Source organism: Nomascus leucogenys, chromosome 5 (genome assembly GCF_006542625.1).
Source record: "Nomascus leucogenys isolate Asia chromosome 5, Asia_NLE_v1, whole genome shotgun sequence".
NCBI lineage: Eukaryota > Metazoa > Chordata > Mammalia > Primates > Hylobatidae > Nomascus > Nomascus leucogenys.
Genome location: NC_044385.1, coordinates 126,804,439 through 126,826,821, shown reverse-complemented (window position 1 = coordinate 126,826,821; position 22,383 = coordinate 126,804,439). Strand labels below are relative to the sequence as shown.

At 46.5% G+C, this 22,383-nt stretch overlaps 1 protein-coding gene across 4 annotated transcripts in view; it reads left to right on the top strand.

The window, feature by feature from the left end:
* The window catches only part of GGACT (gamma-glutamylamine cyclotransferase), a 104,690-nt gene that overhangs the window by 31,857 nt on the left and 50,450 nt on the right, over positions 1–22,383 (top strand). For 2 of the 4 annotated variants that reach the window (XR_004030203.1, XM_030813638.1), the window contains exon 1: positions 7,930–8,051. The exons of the other annotated variants lie outside the window; for them this stretch is intronic. Coding sequence is in view for 1 of the 2 variants with exons in the window: in XM_030813638.1 (XP_030669498.1) it covers positions 8,044–8,051 (8 nt within the window). In the remaining variant the exon portion in view is untranslated. Of the gene's footprint in view, positions 1–7,929; positions 8,052–22,383 lie in introns of those variants that run through there. 4 annotated transcript variants of the gene reach the window in all.

The following is a 22,383-nucleotide window of genomic DNA, read 5'->3' as shown; positions in this document are numbered from 1 at the left end:
AGCACTTTAGGAGGCCAAGGCTGGCAGATCACTTAAGGCTAGGAGTTTGAGACCCGTCTGGCCAACATGGCAAAACCCCGTCTCTACTAAAAATAGAAAAACATTAGCCAGGCATGGTGGTGCATGCCTGTAGTCCCAGCTGCTTGGGAGGCTGAGGCATGAGAATCGCTTGAACCTGGGAGGTGGAGGTTGCAGTGAGCCAAGATTGCACCACTGCACTCCAGCCTGGGCAACAGAGCAAGACTCCACCTCAAAAAAAAGAGAAACTTTGTTTAGCTTTTTCAGTGTTGTTTTGGCTATTCTAGATCCTTCAAATGTTTATTTTTTATTTTTAATTTTTGTGGGTACATATTAGATGTGTATATTTATGGGGTACATGAGATGTTTTGATACAAGCATGCAATGTGAAATACGCACATCATGGAGAATGGGGTATCCATCCCCTCAAGCATTTATCCTTTGAGTTATAAACAATCCAGTTACACTCTTTATCTTTTATATAAATTTTAGAATTAGCTCATCAATTTCTACAAAAAAAAAAAAAAAAAAAAAACCCTGGGATTTTCATTAAGATTATATTGAATTGTCTAACTCAATTTAGGGAGAATTAACTGTGAAAATTATCCATCATGGTGGCTCACGCTTATAATCCCAGCACTTTAGGAGGCCGAGGCAGGCGAATCACGAGGTCAGGAGATCGAGATCATCCTGGCTAACACGGTGAAACCCCATCTCTACTAAAAATACAAAATATTAGCCGGGCGAGGTGGCGGGCGCCTGTAGTTCCCAGCTACGCGGGGGCACTGAGGCAGGAGAATGGCGTGAACCCCGGAGGGCGGAGCCTGCAGTGAGCCGACATCGCGCCACTGCATTCCAGCCTGGGCGACAGCGAGACTCCGTCTCAAAAAAAAAAAAAAAAAAAAAGTATCCATCAAAACATGGTATATTTCTCCATTTATTTAGATACTAAAATTCATCAGTGTTTGGAATTTTCAGTGCACAGGTCTTGCACATATTTTGTTCAGTTAGACCCTAAGTATTTCAGATTTTTTGGTGATACTATAAATGATAGTGGATTTTTAAATTTCAAGTTCCAGTTTTCCCCTGCTAGAATATACAAATACAACTGATTTTCGTATATTGGCCTTATATCCTAAAACCTTGCTAACCTCATTAGTTCTAGTAACCTTTTGGTAGATTTTCTTAGGATTTTCTACACTGACAGTTACGTTAACTGCAAAAGAGATAGTTTTCTTTCTTTCTGAAGTGTATGCCTTTTATTTCTTTTTCTTCCTTTATTAGCCTGGCTAGAACCTCCAGGATTTAGAAGTAGGAAGAGTGGACGTCCTTGCCTTGCATCCAATCTCAAGGGAAAGTACTTGATTATTCACTACAAAGAGAAGGATGTTAGCTGTAGGTTTTTCAGAGACTTAGCCTTTTTAGTAGATCGAGGATGTCCTCTTTGATTTCCAGTTTGCTAAGAATTTTTATCTCAAATTTGCTGAATTTTGTCAAGTGCTTATCCTGTATTTATTGAGATCATCATGTGGTTTTTCCATTTTAATCTGTTTCTATGGCAGTACATTGACTGATTTTTAAATATTAAACTACGTTGCATTCCTAGGATGAAACGTTAGTAATGATGTATTAGCCTTTTAACATATTGTTGAATTTTGTTAGTATTTGTTCAAGACTCTTACATGTATGTTTATGATGGACAGTGGCCTGTAATTTTTTCTTTTCTTTTTTTTTTTTCTTTTTTGAGACGGGGTCTCTCTCTGTTGCTCAGGCTGGTCTTTAACTGCTGGCAGATGATCCTCCTGCCTCTGTCTCCCAAAGTGCTAGGATTACACGTGTGAGCCACCATACCCAGATTTTTTTCTTTTAAAAAAAATCCAGCCTGCATGACAGAGTGAGACCCCATCTCAGATTTTTTTCTTTTTAAAAAAAATCTGAGATGGGGTCTCACTCTGTCATGCAGGCTGGAGTACAATGGCACAATCACAGCTCACTGCAGCCTCGACCTCCTGGGCTCAGGTGATCCTCCCACCTCAGCCTCCCAAGTAGCTGGGACTGACTACAGGCACGCACCACCATGCCCACCTAATTTTTTGTATTTTTTGTACAGACAGGGTTTTGCCATGTTGCCCAGGCTGGTCTGAAACTCCTGGACTCCAGCAGTCCACCTGCTTTGGCCTCCCAAAGTGCTGGGATTACAGGCATGAGTTACCATGCCTGGCCATAATTTTCTTTTCTACCAATGTCTTTGATTTGGCATCAGGTACTACTGGCTTCATAAAAGGAGTTGAGAAGTGCTCCTTCCTCTTTGATTTTCTGGAAAATTGTTTGGTATTTATTGGAAAACATTGGTATTATTTCTTCCTTAAGTGTTCAATAGATTTCACCAATGAAGCCATCTGCCTCTGGGCAAGGGTTTTTAACTGTGAGTAGATACAGGGTTTTGCAGGTTATCTACTTCTTCTTGAGTGAGCTTTGATACTTTAGACCTTTTGAGGAATTTTTCCATTTCAGTTAAGTTGTAGAATTTATTGGTATAATGTTGTTCATTATGTTCCCTTATTATCCTTTTAACGTTTGTTTTATAGTGATGTTCTCTCCTTGATTTATTATACTGATGATTTCTTTTCTCTCTCTCTCGTTTACCTATAAAAGTAATAGAGCAGTACAATGATTCTCATATATCCATCACCCAGTTTCAATAACTATCAAGCCTTTGCACACTTGCCTTATCAATTCCCTCTTTTCTTTGATACGCTGACGTATTTTAAAGTATGTTCCAGACATGATATTTCTCAAATGCTGGATACTTCCATATGCATCTCTAAAAAATAAGGATATTTTCTTATAGGACCACAATGCCATTATCATACCTTAAAACATTAATCGTGATTCCTTGGTAGACTCTTTTATTACCTAGATACACCTATAAGATTTTCCTAAGTGTCTCAAAAATGTCATTGTGTATAGGTAACATCTTCAAATCAGAATCCAAACAAGGTCTGTACATTTACCCATGGCTGTACCTGAAATCGTTAATGTAAGGGAAATCACCCTCACTTTTTCTAATGCAATAAACTGTCTTATAATCATTTCTCCCCTAAAATGCCTCACATTCTGGATCTGTCTGCTTCTAGTTGGTATCATTTAACTTTTCTGCAATAGGAGTTTCTTCAATCTGAGAGGACTAAATGATGACTTGGAACTCTCTGAACCCCTGAGAAATCTACCTTGGCTTTCATCCCCTGGGGGAACATAAAGGAAGGGTGGACAACTGTCCATCTCAAGACCTGGGAAGTATCTGGTTTCTGTGTCCAGTTCAGGCCAGGCAATGTCCATGAAGCCTTTGATCTCCATCTCCTCTGAATTCCACTTAATTCTGTGTAGTACTAACTATATGTAGTAATTAATTATGTATCTTTGTTCATTGTGTTTGCTTTGTGTAGCTCTGGCCCTTGACAAATCCGTCCTCTACTGTTACTCTGTGTTTTTAAGGCTTAGTGTACATTTTATGAAAGTATACCATACAATAGAAGAGTGCAAGATTCCTGTAGACGCACTGTGTACCTGGCCCCTGGCACAGAGGTTTGTTTTGGCTGTTACTACTTTTTTTTTTTTTTTGAGATGGAGTCTCGCTCTGTCACCCCTGCTGGAGTGCAGTGGGGCGATCTCAGCTCACTGCAACCTCTGCCTCATGGGTGCAAGTGATTCTTCTGCCTCAACTTCCCGAGTAGCTGGGACTACAGGTGCACACCACCACGCCCGGCTAATTTTTGTATTTTTAGTAGAGATGAGGTTTCACCTTATTGGCCAGGCTGGTCTCAAACTCCTGACCTCATGATCCGGCTGGCTCAGCCTCCCAAAGTGCCGGGATTACAGGTGTGAGCCACCACGCCTGGCCTGTTACTTCTTTACCTTCAGGTAAACTTGTCCTGCAGAGTGTACCGTTGTCTGGCCGCTTTCAGGTGGTGCTGCTCATGGTGAATGCCATCGTGTTGCTGCCCCTATTCATTCTTGTTGCCATAGAGTATCCCAGGTATACCACAGTTGACTGGCCCATTTGACTGTTGGTGGACATTTCAGTTGTGTCTGGTTTGGGGATATGACACCTGGTGCTGACCAGCACATTCCCATTTGTGCCATTTTGGTGAACCTGCGTTCACATTTTTGCTGTGCATCTGCCCAGGAGTGGAATTGCCGGTCCTTGGGGACACACAGGCTCAGCTTTCATAGAACTGCCACGCAGTCTTCCCCAGGGATTCACTGCACAATATTTTAAAACCCAGATCTTACCATGCACCTCCCAGGCTTAATACCCTCGAATGGCTCTCATCACACAGAAGCCGAAATCTGGCTCCATAAGATACCATGGAAGGCCCTTGGAGGCCTGGGCCCTGCCTCACCCTGCCTGCTGGCATGCTTACTGTTCCCCCAACAGCCCACCATCTCCTCTGCTCAGGTCCCCCTCCCCTCCTCAGCCACCCGCCACCTGGCCTGCCTGCTCCTGGGTATCCCCAGAGGCTGTACTGCTTGCCTGGGTCGCCCTCTCCCGCAGGACACTTGACACCTGGTCCTGATGCAGGACTCATTGTCCCCACTCTAGAGTGTCCTGTCATCAGCACTCAGCGTCTCTGCCACCCCACCAGGCTGCAGCTTTTTATGAACAAGGACTGTTGCTTTTTCTGTCTTTGGATGCCTGGCCCGTCGTAGATGCTCAGTACCTCCTGAATGAGTGAATGAATGAATGGCCTGTCAGCCAGCCTGGACGTCCTGAGCACTGGGCAGATGATCTTAACAGAAACATTAAGTGGATGGCAGCCACTCCTTGCCTTAGAAAACCTTTACATCTAGCTTTGGTTTTTAAAGTTGGAAAGAAAAGGACTCAAAGCATAGCCCCTTGCACAGGAACAATAGGTGGGGATTGACAACAAGGCTCATGACAGGTCACCGTCTTTACGTCTCAGAATGGTTGTGTTTGCTGGGAGAACCAGCTAGAGCTTCAGTCTCTTCTTCAACAGAGAACTTCCCCATCTGTTTCTCCTAGTTGACCACAGAGTTTGTTGGGGGATGGCGTGTGGATTTTGGATCAAGCCCTGGCTTAAATCCAGCCCATAACAGCTTTGCTGTGTCAGTTAAATAACTCTGAGCCTCAGTTTCCCATGTGTGTGATGGGACAGTAACACCTGCCTCGTCACGGGGCTGTTGGAGGCCTAGTTTGTGAATTCCTCATTTCCCCAGGAGAGAACAAAATCAGTTCCTGGAGAGCCTGACAGCCCCCATCCAATGAATTTTCTTCTTCTCTCCTGGGGAAATTAGAAATTCATAGGGCAAGTTTCCACCAGGCTTTGCCTTCCTGAGAGATCTGGTCTGGACCACACTCGAAGCTTGCCCTGCACATGGCTGGGAGAAGGGTCAAGGGCCCCTCCAGTGCTGGTGGCTGTAGAGCCAGCATGGTCTGGAGGGAGCGTGCCCACAGGGAGCTACCCCAGCCAGGCATTCCCTCCTTTCCTTCCGGGGTGCTAGGCCAGGGGAGGAGGTATAGCCTACCTCTCTGTACTGGTCTTGCCCCCTCTGAGAGACAGAGACCTGCTCCCTAGGGAATTGCCTTTAGATGGGGGCAAAGGGAAGGGAGAGAAATTCCTTAACCTGAAAATAAGTATAATCACTGTTATATTAAAACAACGCCAAGTTTGCATGAATTTTAAAGAAAAACCCTGAACATCCAAGGGATGGGAGCACCTTCTTTGGGCAGCTGTGCCCCGCTCCTCAGCCCTCCTCTGCCTGGGCACAGGTGCTCCCTGAACAGCACAGCCTGGGGGTCCTGGATTTTAGGGGACCCATTCAAAGGGCCAGTAAAGAGTTGAACATTTTTAAGGTGCTTCACTAGGACTTTAGTTACCCCTTAGCTATTTTGTGGTTACTGAAGCATGGCCCCCAGGAGAAATCCCTTTTTCCTTCTTTTCTGGGAAGTTCCTGGGAGCTGAGGGGAAGTCTGTTAATAACAGTTCTGGCAGGTGGGAAGAGGCTAGTGGCCTCCTCACCTTGCCATGGGTGCTGGTCCCAACCTGTGGAAAAGGTTTTTGGACAGCTTAGGGGCAGAGAGGAGAGCATCCTTGGTTTTATCCTCTCTGTTTATATATACATTATAGGTTTTTTGTTTTGTTTTGTTGTTTTTTGTTTTGTTTTGTTGTTTTGTTGTGTTTTTTTGTTTTTTTTTTTGTTATTGTTGTTGTTGTTGTTTTTGAGACGGAGTCTTGCTCTGTCACCCAGGCTGGAGTGCAGTGGCACGATCTCGGCTCACTGCAAGCTCTGCCTCCCGAGTTCACGCCATTCTCCTGCCTCAGCCTCCCGAGTAGCTGGGACCACAGGCGCCCACCACCACACCCGGCTAATTTTTTGTATTTTTAGTAGAGATGGGGTTTCACCATGTTAGCCAGGATGGTCTCAATCTCCTGACCTCATGATCCACCCGCCTTGGCCTCCCAAAGTGCTGGGATTACAGGCATGAGCCACCGTGCCTGGCCTTGTTGTTTTTTAATTAAGAAAGTAGTTTTGGATGAGAGAAATGATAAAACTTTTATAACTCCTCCCAAAAAAGTTAAATGCCTCACATGTGTGAGCTGTTCAATTCAGAAAATGGCTGAGTAAACATGATTTTAACTTCATGACTGAAAGAACACTGTAAATTTGGGGAGAAAAAAAACAACTCCATAATGAAAAACAAAGCAGCTGTTCTGCTGTTTCTGAAGCAAGTGGATTGGAGAAAGCGCCTCGGTTGGAGAAGCCGCCCCTCTCCCTAATAACCACACAGCAACAGCGGGGGCTTTGCACGTTCTCCCGGGGCATTCCGCTGTCTCGGGAGTGGCCTATGCGTGGGCCTTTAAGTGCTTTTTCAAAAGCCAAGTATATACCCAAATGTGCTTTTAAATAATATCTAGGGTCCTGGGATCCACCCCCAACACTGGGGAGGCCAAGGAGTTGTAAACCCAAAGACTGGCGTGTTTGGCTGCAGCCTGGCCTGGCTTTCGTCAGTGGTTTCTGGCTATAATGGAGCTTTTAAAAGTGGGTGTGTGTGTGTGTGTGTGTGTGTGTGTGTGTGTGTGTGTGTGTGTGTGTATAGAGTATAATCGGCTCGGATTTAATTCCTTCAGCGCATCCAGTTTCCTTAGAAGGGCCAGTCCCTCCAGCTCAATGCCTTTTTCTGCAAGTTTTGGCCTCAGAATTCAGGCTGTCCGGCCAGCACACAGTGGCCGGCCGTGCGTTTAGGACTCAAAGGAATGTGGCAGATGGACCCACTCTGTGCAGGGGGTGTAGAAGCTCGTTCAGGGACACGTGCCGAATTGCCTCCCCTGCTCCCTTCTTCCTTGTAGTTCAGTCTTAACTTCACTCTCAGCCATTTTAATTGAATTTAACTTGGGGTAATTATACAAGCACTGAAAGGATTTGAATGCTTTGGGAACAAGATAATTCGTACAAAAAACTTAATCAGGCTTAATTTTGAATTCTATGCTTTTATCTTTAAAAATGTTTATTTTTTTCAAATGTGCGAAAATGGCATCGTGTACGTGTGCCCACGTATGTTGGGGATAAGGTCTCATCTCCTTGGGTGCACTGACGTAAGCAATGGACTTTTCTAGAGTTGCTTTCCTTTCTTTTATCTGCCACCTCTGGCTATATGATCTCCAGGTAGTTAGCATCTTTTTGGAGGGTTTAAACTGGTTTTAATAATATTCTTAGTGAAAGGTGATGCTGAAGGCAAACCTGTTATTACTACCAAAAGGAGTCCTGCCTTACAGAGCCCACTGGAGGCAGAGTCTGGCTGGGCCCTGACCCAGCTCCCTGCTGCTGGCACAGGAGACAAGGTAGCTATGATACAACTTATTGCCCAGTTTTCAGTGGCCAGTTGGGTTCCTTTTAGCTCCTGATTTCATGTTTCTGGGCAGTGGGGTGTGGGGCCTGGCTGGCAGTGCCAACCAGCAGTGAGCCCTGGGTTAGAATGACGCTGTGCTGGTCTGAAGTGGACAGATGAGCAGGTAGGGCCACATGGGTGGCTGTTTGTTTATTTATTTATTGAGGTGGAGTTTCACTCTTGTTGCCCAGGCTGGAGTGCAATGGCACAATCTCGGCTCACTGCAACCTCCGCCTCCCAGGTTCAAGTGATTCTCCTGCCTCAGCCTCTTGGTGTAGCTAGGATTACAGGCACCCACCACATCTGGCTAATTTTGTTTTTAGTAGAGACGGGGCTTCACCATGTTTGGCTGGTCTCGAACTCCTGACCTCAGGTGATCCACCCGCCTCAGCCTGCCAAAGTGCTGGGATTACAGCCGCAAGCCCTTGCTCCTAGTCCATGGGTGGTGGTTTCTAAGCTGTGCTCAGGCTCCATGCATAGTGGAGGTGGCATTCCTAGGGATTTTAAATTTGACATCTTGCAGTTGTATTTGGTGGTTATCTTTGAAATTATTCTCCGAAATACTTTGACTAATTCATGCTGATGCATTTATTCTGCTCCACATGTTGGGTGGTGGCGTCCTTGGTTGGCTCTCCTGTGGACCCTGTGTCCTCCGGATGTGCCTGCAGTCTAACCCACCCTGTTGTAGCTTTGCCTTGCTTGGCCTGGATCAGGCAGGCCTCTTCCCAGATGTTTGACAGGAGTGTGGCTTTGACCTCTGTTTATCAGCTCTCAGTTCTTAAATTTTTTTAATTTTAAATTTTAAGGGCACAAGATAATTGTTCCTGTTTATGGGGATCTCACTATTTTTGTACCCACTGTGTCCAGTCCCTCTCCAGGGGACTTGATCCTCCCAAAGCAACCAGATGGCTAAGCTGCTAAATACAGGGTGCACTGGCCCAAGCCTCACCAGGGGCCTCACCTGTATCTTTAATTTGTATTTCTTCACTTTTGAGTAGGTTTAATTTCTTATTCTTATATATTCTTATCCTTCTAGAATATTCTGTCAGCAAACCACCTAGAGAAGAGAATGACTGTGATATTTTGTAATTGTTTTGTGCTTCTTCTAACTTAAAGTTGGATTCTCTATTTCTCACATAAGAAGACAAAACAGTAATATAAAACTATGTTCATCAATACAACCTTAAGATGTTTCTAAAAAACAAAACACTAATATATATTTTATTCCTGTTTCAAACTCAAAGTATTTCTAGCCCAAAGGTTCCAAATGAAAAGCAGCCATGCTCTAGAAAAATGAACAGCAGAAAGGCACAGGTGGCATACCCAGGCCTCCCATGCCTTCTGCCGGAGTTGAAACAATCCAGACCTCTGGGAGCACACAAGGTAGACGAGAAGTTGCCTGCCATCAGCCAGGCCTGGGTGTCCTATTTAACAAGTGGAGAGCGGGCTGGGACAAGCCACAGATTCTTGGCTTTTCCCGGCTGCCCGGGGTTTTGCTGCCCCAGGCAGAATAAACATATTTTGAGCAACTGCCAGCGTGTGATTGCTGCACCCGTCTTCCAGCAGGCCTGGAAAAATACTCTAAAAGGCAAACCGTTTGCTGTGTTTCTTTGTGGGAACTCACTGCTTAGTCAGCAGCTGGTGTGCATGGGGCCCTGGGTGGGCAGAGAAAGCCCTGGTCTCCACCCCAGTGCCCAGGCCTGCAGGGATTACGGCCACCTCATGCCTCCGGGCCTGCTCGACCTTGACCCTGCTGCCAGAGAAATCTCGTTCTTGTCTTGTTTTATTGAATGTCTCCAGAAGGCAAGTGAGTGTAAGGGAAGCCAGCACAAATCTGTAGAAATGCTTTGGACAGACTTGGGTACTTGTGGAAACCCTAAAGAAAAGATGAGGAGCTTTAGCTTCTGATTTGGGGCTATGAAGCCTGCTGAGCCCCGACAGTGACAGTAAGCGCAGACCAGGCCTGCACAGGGCCTGCCTGCCTCCCGTGAGCTCATTCAGTCTTGTTTTTAGGTCACCTTTTTTGAGGTATAATTTACATACAACAAAATCCACAGATTAAGCGCATAGATAGGTCAATGATTTTGACAAATGTATCCCCCATGGAACCACTGCCCAATCAGTATAAAGAGCATTTCCATCTCCCCAGAGGGCCCTGTGTCCGCGGCAGCGAGTACCCCACCCCCTCTGGTCTGGGTGCTGTCCCTGGAGGTGAGTTTTGCAGGTTCATTGTCAGTGGCTGTAATGGGGGCTGATTACATCCCGCCTGGCTACTCTGCACGTCCCACTTCTGCCCTGCTCCCGGGCCTGGTCTGAGGGTTTGGAGACCTGGTTCTCTTGTGGCAAGGAAGAGGTGGCAGAGCCGGCACTGAATCCAGGGCCTATGAATGTGCCCCCAGGACTGTGTTTGAACCTGTGGGGTTTGAGAGACAAGGAGAACTTGAAGGATTCCCAACAGCCCAAAGGCCCACAGTGCCTCTTTGGGAATCTGGGCTGAGTGGGATGGCCTCTTGGCTTCCTGCAGTATTTATGAAGTGCCTACTGCATGCGCTGGGCCGTGCCAGATAACGTAGGGGGGTGAAAGGAAGAGAAGGCGAGACCTCGCCCTTGAGGAGCTGTGGTTTAGAGGCGTGAGGATGGGCCATGCAACGCCCTTGCTCGAAACGCAAGAAAAGGTGCAGTCGAGGGACCTAGAAGAGGCGGCAGCCCTTTCCTCTGCTGACTCGCAGCTCAGCCTCGCAACTTGGCATGGAGGGTTTTAGTTGTTAAAAACTAAACATTATTTTATTACGTATTCCATATTTGTTATTATTTATTCAGAGACAGGGTCTCACTCTGAGGCCCATGCTGCAGTGGTGAGATTATGGCTTACTGTGGCCTCGACTTCCTGGGCTCAAGCGATCCCCCGACCTTAGCCTCCCAAAATGCTGGGATTACAGGTATAAGCCACCGCACCCACTCTATTTCCTTATTACAAAATTCTCAGCATGGAGTTTTTCATTCATCTTTATGTCGTGCAATATCAGTTTTAAGTTTCAGTGCATTTAACTCGTGGAATCATAGAAATGACAGTTTTCATAACTTACACATGCATTTTTTTTTTTTTTTTTTTTTTTTTTGAGACAGCGTCTCGCCCTGTCGCCCAGGCTGGCGTGCAGTGGCGCCATCTTGGCTCACTGCAAGCTCCGCCTCCTGGGTTCACGCCATTCCCCTGCCTCAGCCTCCTGAGTAGCTGGGATTTATAGGCGCCCGCCACCATGCCCAGCTAATTTTTTTTTGTATTTTTAGTAGAGATGGGGTTTCACCGTGTTAGCTAGGATGGTCTCGATCTCCTGTCCTCGTGATCCGCCTGCCTCGGCCTCCCAAAGTGCTGGGATTACAGGCGTGAGCCACCGCGCCCGGCCAGCTATTTCATTCTTATCAGAAAGTTAACTGAGCTGTTTTTCACCTCTTGAGGTGCACATGTTCTACCAACACTGTCTGCCTTCACCTATTGATGATGGAGGAAAAGAGGGAGAAGGGCACTCTGGGTGGCCCAGCAGGTTGCCCTGGCTTTCTGTGTCATTTTCCGAGTATGTGGTTGGCTGACGCGTGTGTAGGAAGGGACATGATGGGGCCTTTGGTGTCTGAATTCTCCGAACCCTTACTTCCTTCTGCAGGGGGAACAGGTTCTGCTTGCAATGGGAAGTGCAGCAGCTCACCCAAGCCTCACCCTAATGCCAGAACACTCCACACCCTGGGTCCACCACGATCCCACACTCCTGGGCACTCCACTCACAGGAGTGCTGTGTTATTCCAGCAGGCTTCGCTTCACTTACAAAATACAAAGACAAAATCGGGAATTTCAGGATAGCGGCAGCTTCTGAGTGCCAGTTCCATGGCATATGCCAGGCAGGCAGGCAGCCCGGGGTGTGCTTAATAAACCCTGAGGGCACCTTCTAGATTCAGGAGGCCACGGCGGATGTGACTGGAGCCTGGTATGAGGGCAGCCCAGGCCACTGGCTGCCTGGGGCCCTGGAGTGGTTGGGGGCAGTTGGGGGGTGCCCTCTTCCAGGGGCCCTGGGACGTGGAGGTCAGGAAGGAGATGTGAAGGCTCTGCTGCCCTTGCCTGGGTCGCCTTGTGTGTGAGTCACTTCATCTCTGCCCCAGCTTCCCCATCTGCAAAATGGGGGAGAAGCTGGGAGTGAAGCGGCCTCACCATGTGGTTTGGAGCACCAGGTGAAGAATGTTAAGTAAAGCACTTGGCATGGGGTGGGCATGGAGTCAGGGCTCTCCCTTGGGGGTGGCGTTGATCCCCCGTGAGCCACAGGTAGGTCCAGCAAGTGGAGCCAGGTTCCTGAGGCCATGCCCGCAGGTTGAGGGCCCTGTGTGATGAGGTTGACGGCATCTCCGGTGTCAGGCCGCTGGCCGCCTGCCCAGCATGTGTTCCTGGCTCTGGCTCCCGCTGCCGCCTCCGCTGTGCCTTCTGAGTGTCACACCAGGAGGCAGCAGGGGCTGGCAGCACCTCCGCTCCTGCTGCTTGCCTGGAATTTGGGGCCATGGCCCTGGCCGTTTCTCCATCCTGCCTGTTTGCATAGAGCTCGTTCCCTGGCCTGGCATCTTGGGATTTTCCAGCGATTCCTTTCCATACTTGAAGCAGACATGGGGATGCAGGGGATGGCCATGTCTGCGTTGTTGGTCACTGAACATTTTAAAGGTGGCAACACAATTGCCTTTAAAGTGATATGGCATGAAAAAAATCGTTATTTATATTTGGCATGGCCAAGGAGTAAAAACTCAAGGGATGGTTGCTGAGGAGTGTTCAGGAGACCTGGGGTGGCATCAGGGACCAAGTGTCCGTTTGATTTCACAGACCCGTGAGTGTTCAGTGTCTTGAGCGAACTGTGGAGAGGAGACCCTGGCCTCTGATTTCAAAGGCGCCAGCGTTTTACTGGGGCCTGTGCAGATAATGGAAGAAAGGTGTTTTGCCAGGGACTTTTCCGGGGTATGCAGTGGGGCTGGTGAGGGGTCTGCCTTAGCAGGAAGCCCTTGCCTTTGCTGTAAAGAAACTAGCAAGCGACAAAATGAAAGCATCAAAGAGCCAACAGGATGCGCCCCGAGCCCTCCCTGGCACGTCGCCCCGAGCCGTGCGGGGAAGAGTGACCTTAGGGCCCGCCTCGCGCACACAGGCCAGGCACAGGTTGAAAGTTCAAGGCATTTTGTTTTTTCACCTGTTTCCTACAGTTCTAAGAAACTTCTGAAGAATTAATATGTAACTATATCAGACACTCAGTGTTTTCTCCAGGGAAAATAATGTTACAGTGGGGGAGGGAGGGGAAGTGGCTACTTGATGAGACACAAGAAGGTTTCCATAAAATAAGAAAAACCCTCTCTAGGGGAAATGTGCACAACATCGCATGTGACTCTTACTCCGTCTCCACCATGTAGAATGGCTGCCTTTGCTCAGGGCTGGCACAGTGTGGGGCTGCTGGTGGTCACAGAAGGACTAGAGCAGCAGTTGGTGTCCTTGAAACCAGTGTACAGCCGTGATCGCCACGCCCTTGGTGAGTCTGGTGGGCCCAGGATGTGCTGGGGCCAATTTTGACATGAGGTGTTGCAAATTAATGCAGCAAATGTAAAGACAGAGATAAGCTCCTTGCCAGGCCATCTTCTGGACCAGGAGTTTATGATTCTGAAACTATTTCTCCCTGGCCAGTGGCAGAGCCCTTCTGGCAGGGGCCTGAGCTTCATGCTACCCAAGTCCAAATCATTTTACTTTTTTCTAACAAAGTCTTAACTTGCCAACTGGCAGTATGCATTGTTACTGGCTTGATTTATCATGTGGAAAAAACAGATGCTTTGACATGTTGACATACAGATTTTACTAACATTTTCTCCTGTCATGAAATTTTCATATAAAGATGAATATTTTCTTGAGGCACCATTTATAAAGGTGGGTTTTATGTTAGAAGCTGGTGTTGGCCAGGTGTGGTGGCTCATGCCTGCAATCCCAGCACTTCGGGAGGCCGAGGCGGGCGGATCACAAGGTCAAGAGTTCGAGACCAGCCTGGCCAATATGGTGAAACCCCATCTGTACTAAAAATACAAAAATTAGCCAGGCGTGGTGGCAGGCACCTATAGTCCCAGCTACTTAGGAGGCTGAGGCAGGGGAACTGCTTGAACCCGGGAGGCGGAGGTTGCAGTGAGCCGAGACCGTGCCACTGCACTCCAGCCTGGGTGACAGAGCGAGACTCTGTCTCCAAAAAAAAAGAAGCTGATGTCTTTTTAAGATCCTTTTGTAAATTAGTTTAAGAACAGTTAAACACTAGCCCTTTCCTTGTTCGGTTCACCTGGTCTGCGTATGCATGCTTTTAAATGTGTACCAGGCATATGAAGTGGTTGTGATTTGTAAACTATCATCATAAACTCTTAAATCCTGCCTTTTACACTCTTGCCACCAGGTGGCTAAGAAAAAAGAAATCACGGAAAAAATCTAACAGTTTTATGCAAAGGACTCGTAATCACTTTCAAGTTCTGCTTCAGTGGTGAAATATGAAACTGTAGACGGACTGCGTTTCAAGGAGGAGAACTGCTGAATGAGTGACAGGCATTTCAGGCAGCGCCCGGCCAGATGGACAGCTCATGAGTGTTCTTATTTTCTCAAATATTGGCAATGGGAAACCAGATTTTGCTGATCTAAAGCTTTTGGAGACTCTCTGAGCCTGTTCCACCTCTGTGCTGTCCCCTGGATGTCGCTATTGTCCGAACCAGTTAGATTTGGGACAGAGGTTCAGCTTTGGTCTCTTGGATTTCCAGAGTGGAGGATGCCTGAATCCTGACCACAGCAGCAGGCCGCCCTTATTCTTAACACATCAGCATCAGGGAACGACATCTGCAGAGATGTTCAGTGCCCTCAGAATTGGCTCTAGGAACCCAAAGTAAAATTCTCCAAACTGATGTTAAGGTCTCATGCATGTCTTTCTTTGATTCTGTGTATTAACAGTAAGATGCTATGAGGAAATCCATGCACGAGGGATGATGGTGTGGCAGGCTGGAACACGCTTTTTAGATTTACTTCCGTGGACTGGATCTGTTAAGAGTAAGGCCAGCATCCTAGGGCACAAACCGTGCTCTCCCCAACGTTTCTGCAGCGTCATGAAGGACGATCTTGTCCCATGAAACAAACCCTACCTGTCTTCTTACTGGGGGGTCAGCGGCTGCTCTGCTTCTCCTGTGCACCCGGGGTTGCTCTTCAGTTCTCTAACTAAGTTGGACTGGCAGCCTCTTGGTTGTATGCCATTTTATTCTTGATTCGCTTTTCTGATTCAAAGTGAACCTGAGTGCCTTAATCCTCTAAGGGGAATTAATTGCTTGTTTCAGTGCTTAACTCTGATCCTGGCTCAGTCCCCATGGGGACAAGCTTCTTCCTGTTAGGATCTGTGTGTGTTGTTCAAAACACAATCAGAAAGGTAATGAAGTTTTTCTTATGACAGAAGCCAGAAATGCAGGCTATTTTCTTTTCTATTGCATAAGTAGTGTTCTCACACTAACTTTATGTTATGAAGGATGCTATTGAATTCAGTACATAAAATGTAGAAAATTTTAGTTGGTCATTCTAGCAGGCTGGATTATTTCCTAGAAATGAAGGTTAACTTTTATTGCTTGGTTTTATTTTACAGAAATAAGCTATTATCTTCTGCAGAAGACAGTTACTGAACTGATTTTCCAGAGTTGGAATTAACCTTCTGTGGCCTAATCACCTTCATTTCTATGTAATATCACCCTCCCAGGCATTTTTCTTGGTTTTGGAAAATCACTAAGGCCACAACCACTACTTGATATGCCTGATGCCCTCTCCCACTTATAATGTGTTCATTTTTATTTTTTACGGGGCTTCATTGAGAAGACTATAGCCACTAGATATTTCTAGAAGATCTTGATAAAGGATGGAGTTAGGTGGAGACCTGAGGAGGGAGCAGGGATAAGGAAGGGCCAAGGGGAAGAGGGAATTCACATTCATCAGGTGCTCATGCCTGCACAGTCGGCAGTCAGAGGAGGGTAACTCTTTGGGGTACACAGGAGGAAATGGAAGCTCAGGGACTTGAAATCACTTCCCCAAAGTCCCACAGGTGCTCACGGGTGGAGGCAGGAACTCAAGTCAGGCCTGTTATGGCACAGTGGATTGTTTGATACTTGCCATGCACTCTGTCCCTAAATGCCCACCTACAGAATTCTGAGGTTGCCTTTCCTGATGCTGGCCCTGCAGGGGCTGGGCTTACACTGTGTCTGATGCAGCAGGGCTGACTTGGGGGCAATTACTTCACATTAAGGTAGAGACCAAGAGAAATATTTGTTTTAATCTGGAAAAACTCAGATGGCTTGCCTACAGCTGTTTCTTACCATTACTCATTAAACCAAGCCCTTAAATTTTATCTAAGACTCTGACTCTAACCCTGTGCCATGGAAAAACAAACAAACAAAAACTAGCATGGTGAGAGGGGGCAGGGTTGAAGACACAGTAACATGTGGCTCTCAGAAGGTGTCACCCCTCCCAGCCCGGCCCAGGGGCCTGGTGCACCCAAAGAGGAGCCTGACATTCCCCCAGCCAGAATGAATCACAGGCACATTCTGCTATGGTTCTGAGGCATCTGGCCAGTGTCATAGACTTTTCATGTGTCCTGTTGGTTGTGAGCCTCACAGCAGCCCTTGGAGATGGGCTGAACATGAGAGACAAGGAACAAGAGTACAAGGAGATGAGAAGCTCAAAAAACAACAAACAAAACCCAAAGCTAGCAGAAGGAAAGGAACAGTAATGATTAGAGCAGAGATAAACAAAATAGAGAATTTTAAACAACAGAGAAAATCAGTTAAACCAAGAGTTGGCTGTTTGAAAAGACTAACAACATTGACAGACCTTTAACTTAAATAAAAAGAGAGAAAAGATCTAAATAACTAAAACCAGAAATGGATGAGAAAACATTACATCCTACAGAACAACACATCTTGCAGAAATAAAAAGGCCAAGAGAATATTATGAACAATTATGCCAACAAATTGTCTAACCTAGATGAAATGGACAAATTCCTAGAAAGACACAACCTACCAAGAGTGAACAGACCTACAACTAGTAAAGAGACTGAAGCAGCAGTCAAAAATCTCCCCCAAAAGAAAAGCCCAGGACCAGATGGCTTCACTGGTAAATTCTACCAAACATTTACAGAATTCACACCAGTCCTCCTGAAACTCTTCTAAAGAATGAAGAAGAAGGAACATTTCAGTGTTGAGCATCACCCTGATACTAAGGCCAAAGACACTCCAAGAAAGAAAACTACAGACTAATATTCTTGATGAAGATTGATGCCAAAATCCTAAACAACACACTAGCAAACAGAATTCAACAACACATTAAAAGGATTATATGCAATGGCCAAGTGGGATTTATTCCTGGAATGCAAGGATGTTTCAATATAAGAAAATCAATCAATGTAATACACTACATTAACAGAATGAAGGAAAAAACACACAATCACTTCAATTGATACAGAAAACGCATTTGACAAGATTCAACACAACTTCATGATAAAAAACACTCAACAAAGGAACAGAAGGAAATTACCTCAACATCATAAAGGCAATATATGAAAAGCCCACAGCTAACATGATACTCAGTGATGCCAGAATGAAAGCTTTTCTTCTAAGATCAGGAACAAGAAAAGGATGCTGCTTTCATCAATTCTATTGAACATAGTTCTGGGAGTCCTAGCTGGAGCAATCAGGCAATAAAAAATTTAAAAGGCATCCAAGTCAGAGGTAAGAAGTAAAATTAACTCTATTTGTAAACAATATGGTCCTGTATAGAAAATGTAAAAATTCCACCTTAAAACTTTTAGAACTAATAAGCAAATTCAGTGAAGTTGCAGGAGATAAAATTCACACAAATAATTATTGCATTTTTATACACTAACAATAAGCAATCTGAAAAGACAAACTATTCCATTTATGATAGCATCAAAAAGAATAAAATACTTAGGAATAAATTTAACCAGGCAGGCAAGATGTGTACACTGAAAAGTACAACACATTGCTGAAAGCAATTAAAGAGGACACAAATAAATGGAAAGACATCCCATGTTCATGGATTGGAAGACAATATTGTTCAGATGTCAGTACTTCCTAAAGTGATCTACAGATTAATGCAATCCTTTAATGCAGAAAGAGGAAAACCCAATCCAAAAATTTATATGGAAATATCAAAGGACCTTAAATAGACAATGTGATCTTGAAAAAGAACAATGTTGGAGGTCTCATACTTCCTGACTTCAAAACTTACCATAAAGTTGCAGTAATGAAAATAGCATAGAACAGGAATTCCTCCTTATCTGTGGTTTTGCTTTCCATGGTTATTGTTTAATGGGTACAAAGTTTCAGTTTTGCAAGATGAAAAGATTCTGGAGACCTTTTTCACAACTCAAATATACTTAACACTACTGAACTGAACACTTAAAAATAGTTATGATAAATTTTATGTTATGTGTATTTTATCACAATTTTTAAAACTCCACAAATTAAAAACCAGGAAATACAGAGAAGGATTTGGTTTATCAGATAAAATTTAAAACAAGTAGGGAACAAAAAGCATAGGGAAGTGCAGGGTGCTTTGCAAACCATCTCTGCCATTGCAGAGCCTGAGTTCTACACCATACTTGACAGGGTCACCTCCCTTGGGCCTTGGGGTCAGTGCAAGTGACAGAGCCAGAGAGGCTTTTGGAGTCCAGCAGGCCCAGGTTCAGTTCCTGCTGCTGCCTCTCACCAGCTCCGGGCCAGAGCCCTCATCTTAGTTTCTTCATCTGTTAAATGAAGATAATACCACCTACTTTACAGAGTTGAGAGCATTAAATAAACTGAGATGACACAGGCTACTTAGTGTGGGACCCAGTACACCCAGGTGAACCTCCATCATCGGTAAGCAAGGTCCCAGAAGTCCTTGCTGGGAATTAGCCTTCTTCAGAAACACCATCCTCCAACTCTCTTCTCCTCCTACCTCTGTCCTAAGCCTGCTTGTCCACTCTTGGATGAAATATTTTTCTTCCTTTGCAGTTGAATCCCCGGAATAGTGAAAACAATGACCATTGCGTGCCGAGTACATGCTGTGTCCTGGCTTCTTACAACTCTGTTCCAAAGTCTGTGCTTCTTCCATAGGACTGTTCTCACTTCTTTCCATTTTGCAAGTTCTCAGCCTGGCGGCAGTCTCCCTGCCCGAGTGGATGGTGCTGCCACCTCTTACTGAAGGAGCGGTTTCTGAGGGAGAGTGCCTGTGCTGTGCAGTTGTCTCCCACGAGGCGCCCTCTGACAAGTCTGTCTTCTGTCTCCCCTCAATGACACTGTGGCTTCATGGAGTCTCATTGCATGCCCAGCGCTTAGCACAGGGAATCCCTGCATGGCTGCGTTAGCCTTTCCTTTTCCTGCAAGTGCTGCCTCGTCTTTCCTTTCTCTCGTCTCAGCAGCAGGAAGAGCAAGTCCATTCTCTGCCTCCCCGCTGCCTGTCTCCTTCAGCTATCACCAGCCATCCCCTCTACCCAGCCCTCACTCTGGTGCCACAATTGCCACTTTCCTGGCTTCTTCATGGGGACCTGACATACCCTTGAGTCTCCTATACCTGAAGAAAACCTCCTTGCCATCCTTCTAAGCAAGCAGTTTCTGTCTTGTCGCTTCCTTTCTGGCTCACATCAAGTCTCTCAGAGGAAGGGGCTAGGGCTGGCGGTGCAGCAAGGGAGAAGACGGAGGACAGGCCCTGTGTCCAGCTTCCTCCTAAATGCTACTCAAACGACCCACAAGGACAGTGGAGGAAAGCGGGCGACATGCTTCTGGAAGACGGAAAACAGAAGTGAGTGACAGCTGACTTAGCCTAGAGACACCCAAAAGTTAAGCTCCTGCACAGTGAGAGGCTGACAAGCAGTCAGCTGAGCAGTGTCTGCAACGCTGGAGAAGTCCAGTATCGCAGGCCACAGAGGCAAGGACAGGCCAAGAAACGGAAAGGCTGGGAGTGTGCACAAGGTGCAGGGAGACCCCACTGCCTCCCCTCACACCTGGCAGAGGACGGCGGGTTCCTTTCTGGAGAGCTTGACAAGAACACCTCCGTGCTGGGGACACAGGCCTAGCTGAGTGGTGGTGAGGTGGCACCCTGAAAATGAGCACTGGGGGAAAGTCTGCAGAGTTCCCAGCGCCTCTCCCCAGAGCCCCGTGTGAGGCCTGCCACCTGACAGAGCTCAGCCTCACTTCCAAAGAGTGGCTCAGCTTTTCCAGCCAAGATCACATGTGAAGAAAATCTCTTGAAACACAGATACCAAAACAGAGAAAAGAGGGAGTTAGGAGAAATGGAGGCAATGAAGGGAATGAAGAAAACTTAAAAAAAAAAAAAGTATTGAGCCTGTGAATGAACAGGAAGTTGAAAAAATATATATTGGAAATAAATATCATGGCAAAAAAAACTTTAATAGAAGAAATGTAAGATAAAGCAGAATATAAGATAGACCTGGAGGAAAGGAGAAAATGAGAGCATTGGAGGCTGAAATCAGGACCTCCACTGCCAGAATATTGGGAGAGCCAGAAAGAGAACAAAGAGGAAGGAGGGGGAAGAAAATGCCCCCTGCAATCCAGGATAAGGAGCATTCAATGAAAACAGAGTCTACATCATCAGAAAATTCTAGAATCTGAGGGATAAAAGGAAGCCCTTAAGAGCCTCCAGGGAAGAGCTCGAGTCACACACAGGGGACCTGGATCACAGCGCACTGACTTCTCTGCAAGAACTCGGAAAGTTAGAAGACCATGAAGAAATGTCTTTAAAGTTCTGAGGGAAATGATTTCCAGAATCCTCTACCCAGCCACATTATTAACCAAAAGTGGGAGCGAATACACTTCAGCAAAATGTGGCCGTCATCCCAGCCAGAGGACGGGACAGGAATGAGGGTGGCCTGGATGGCAGCGACACAGAGAGCCCAGACTGGAGCTGGCAGGGAGGACCTTCCAGCGGATGGTCAGGACCCGGGTTCTGGCCATGCTCTCAGAAAATGTGAGGCTGAATTACAATCCTAGAAACTAAGCAAAATGCAAAATAAAAAAAAAAAAACCTGAAGCAATTTTTAATTTCAAGAAAAACAAAAAGTTGTCCAAGAAAGGAAATGTAATCATAGTATGCTCTGTGTCTTAGCCAAGAGCCGTGTTTGCATGGTTCTAATGCCGAAATAAATCTGGGTCGGGAGGATGGCGGGATGTGGTAGGAGAGCCAAGGGTCAGGCTTCTACAGTGACGACAGCAGCGGCACACGCTACATGTCAACAGATCACACAGGACCATGTGTGTTGGTACCCACCGCAGTCTCCGAGGCAGGCTGCTACTGTGACTTCAGTTTACAGTTGAGGAAGCTGAGGCACAGAGAGGTTATATGATCTGCCTAAAGTCACACAGTTAAAGTCTGTGCTTTAGAACCACTATGCTCACCCACTTTTTGAGTAGAAGGGCAAAGATATGATTTAAGACATCAAGAAGTAGCAGTGTAAGTAACAATATGGAGATAAATGCTGAACACAACAGTTAAAAGCCTTAAAAGTGTTGCCTCCAGGGAGTGGAAAGGGGTAGGAAACTTCGTTTTTCTTATAAAGCAATCTATTGACATTATGGACACATGCCATTTTTAAAAACTGCATCCAGGAAAGCCAGGCAGGTACCTGGCTATGGAGAGCTGGTCTGCAGTGTGACTATGGCCCTGCCCGGCTGGCTGGTCCTAGATCGCCACCAGCCTGGGACTCGGCTTCCTCACCTGCAGGTGCTGGACCAAACGGTTTCCAAGTTCTCTTCTGGCTCTTCATGTTCCAGCAACAAACAAGACCAGTGATTTAGAGAGCACGTGTGCTGTAACGACAACCAGACAGAGTGATGTGACAGACTGAGTAGGCCCTGCCTACTACTCCTGCCCCCTCCAGGTCAGGCGCTGGCGGGGGCAGGAGCCACCTGGATGAGGGGAGAGAGGGTGCAGGAGATGAGGTGAGAGAGTTGAGTCTGCAGCAGGAGATTGACAAGGACCCTCTGGGTGGTGCACTGGGGACAGGCTCCAGGGGAACAAAGACGACAGGGATGCAGGCAGGCATTGGAGGAGGAGAGCAGGGTGGGAGACGTGGCAGGGGAAGCGCTGATGGGTCTCGCTGGGGGCTGGGATGCAGGTGTGGGGAGGGACATGAGTCCTTCCAAATGCCGAGTCCCCAAGGCAGCTGCACAGCAGGATCCAGACCATCATCGCCCCCCAGGTGCTCGTCTTTTGGGATGGCTCCTTGCCTGCTGTTGTAGACAGCCGCTTCCATCCAGTGCCCTCTCCAGACACCAGCGCTGCTCTCAGCCGGTGCCTTTTGTCATTTTCTCATACACCCCTGCTCGTTTTCCCCAGCAGCCGAGTCCTGGCAATTTTAGGCCTGAGCACTTTTCTA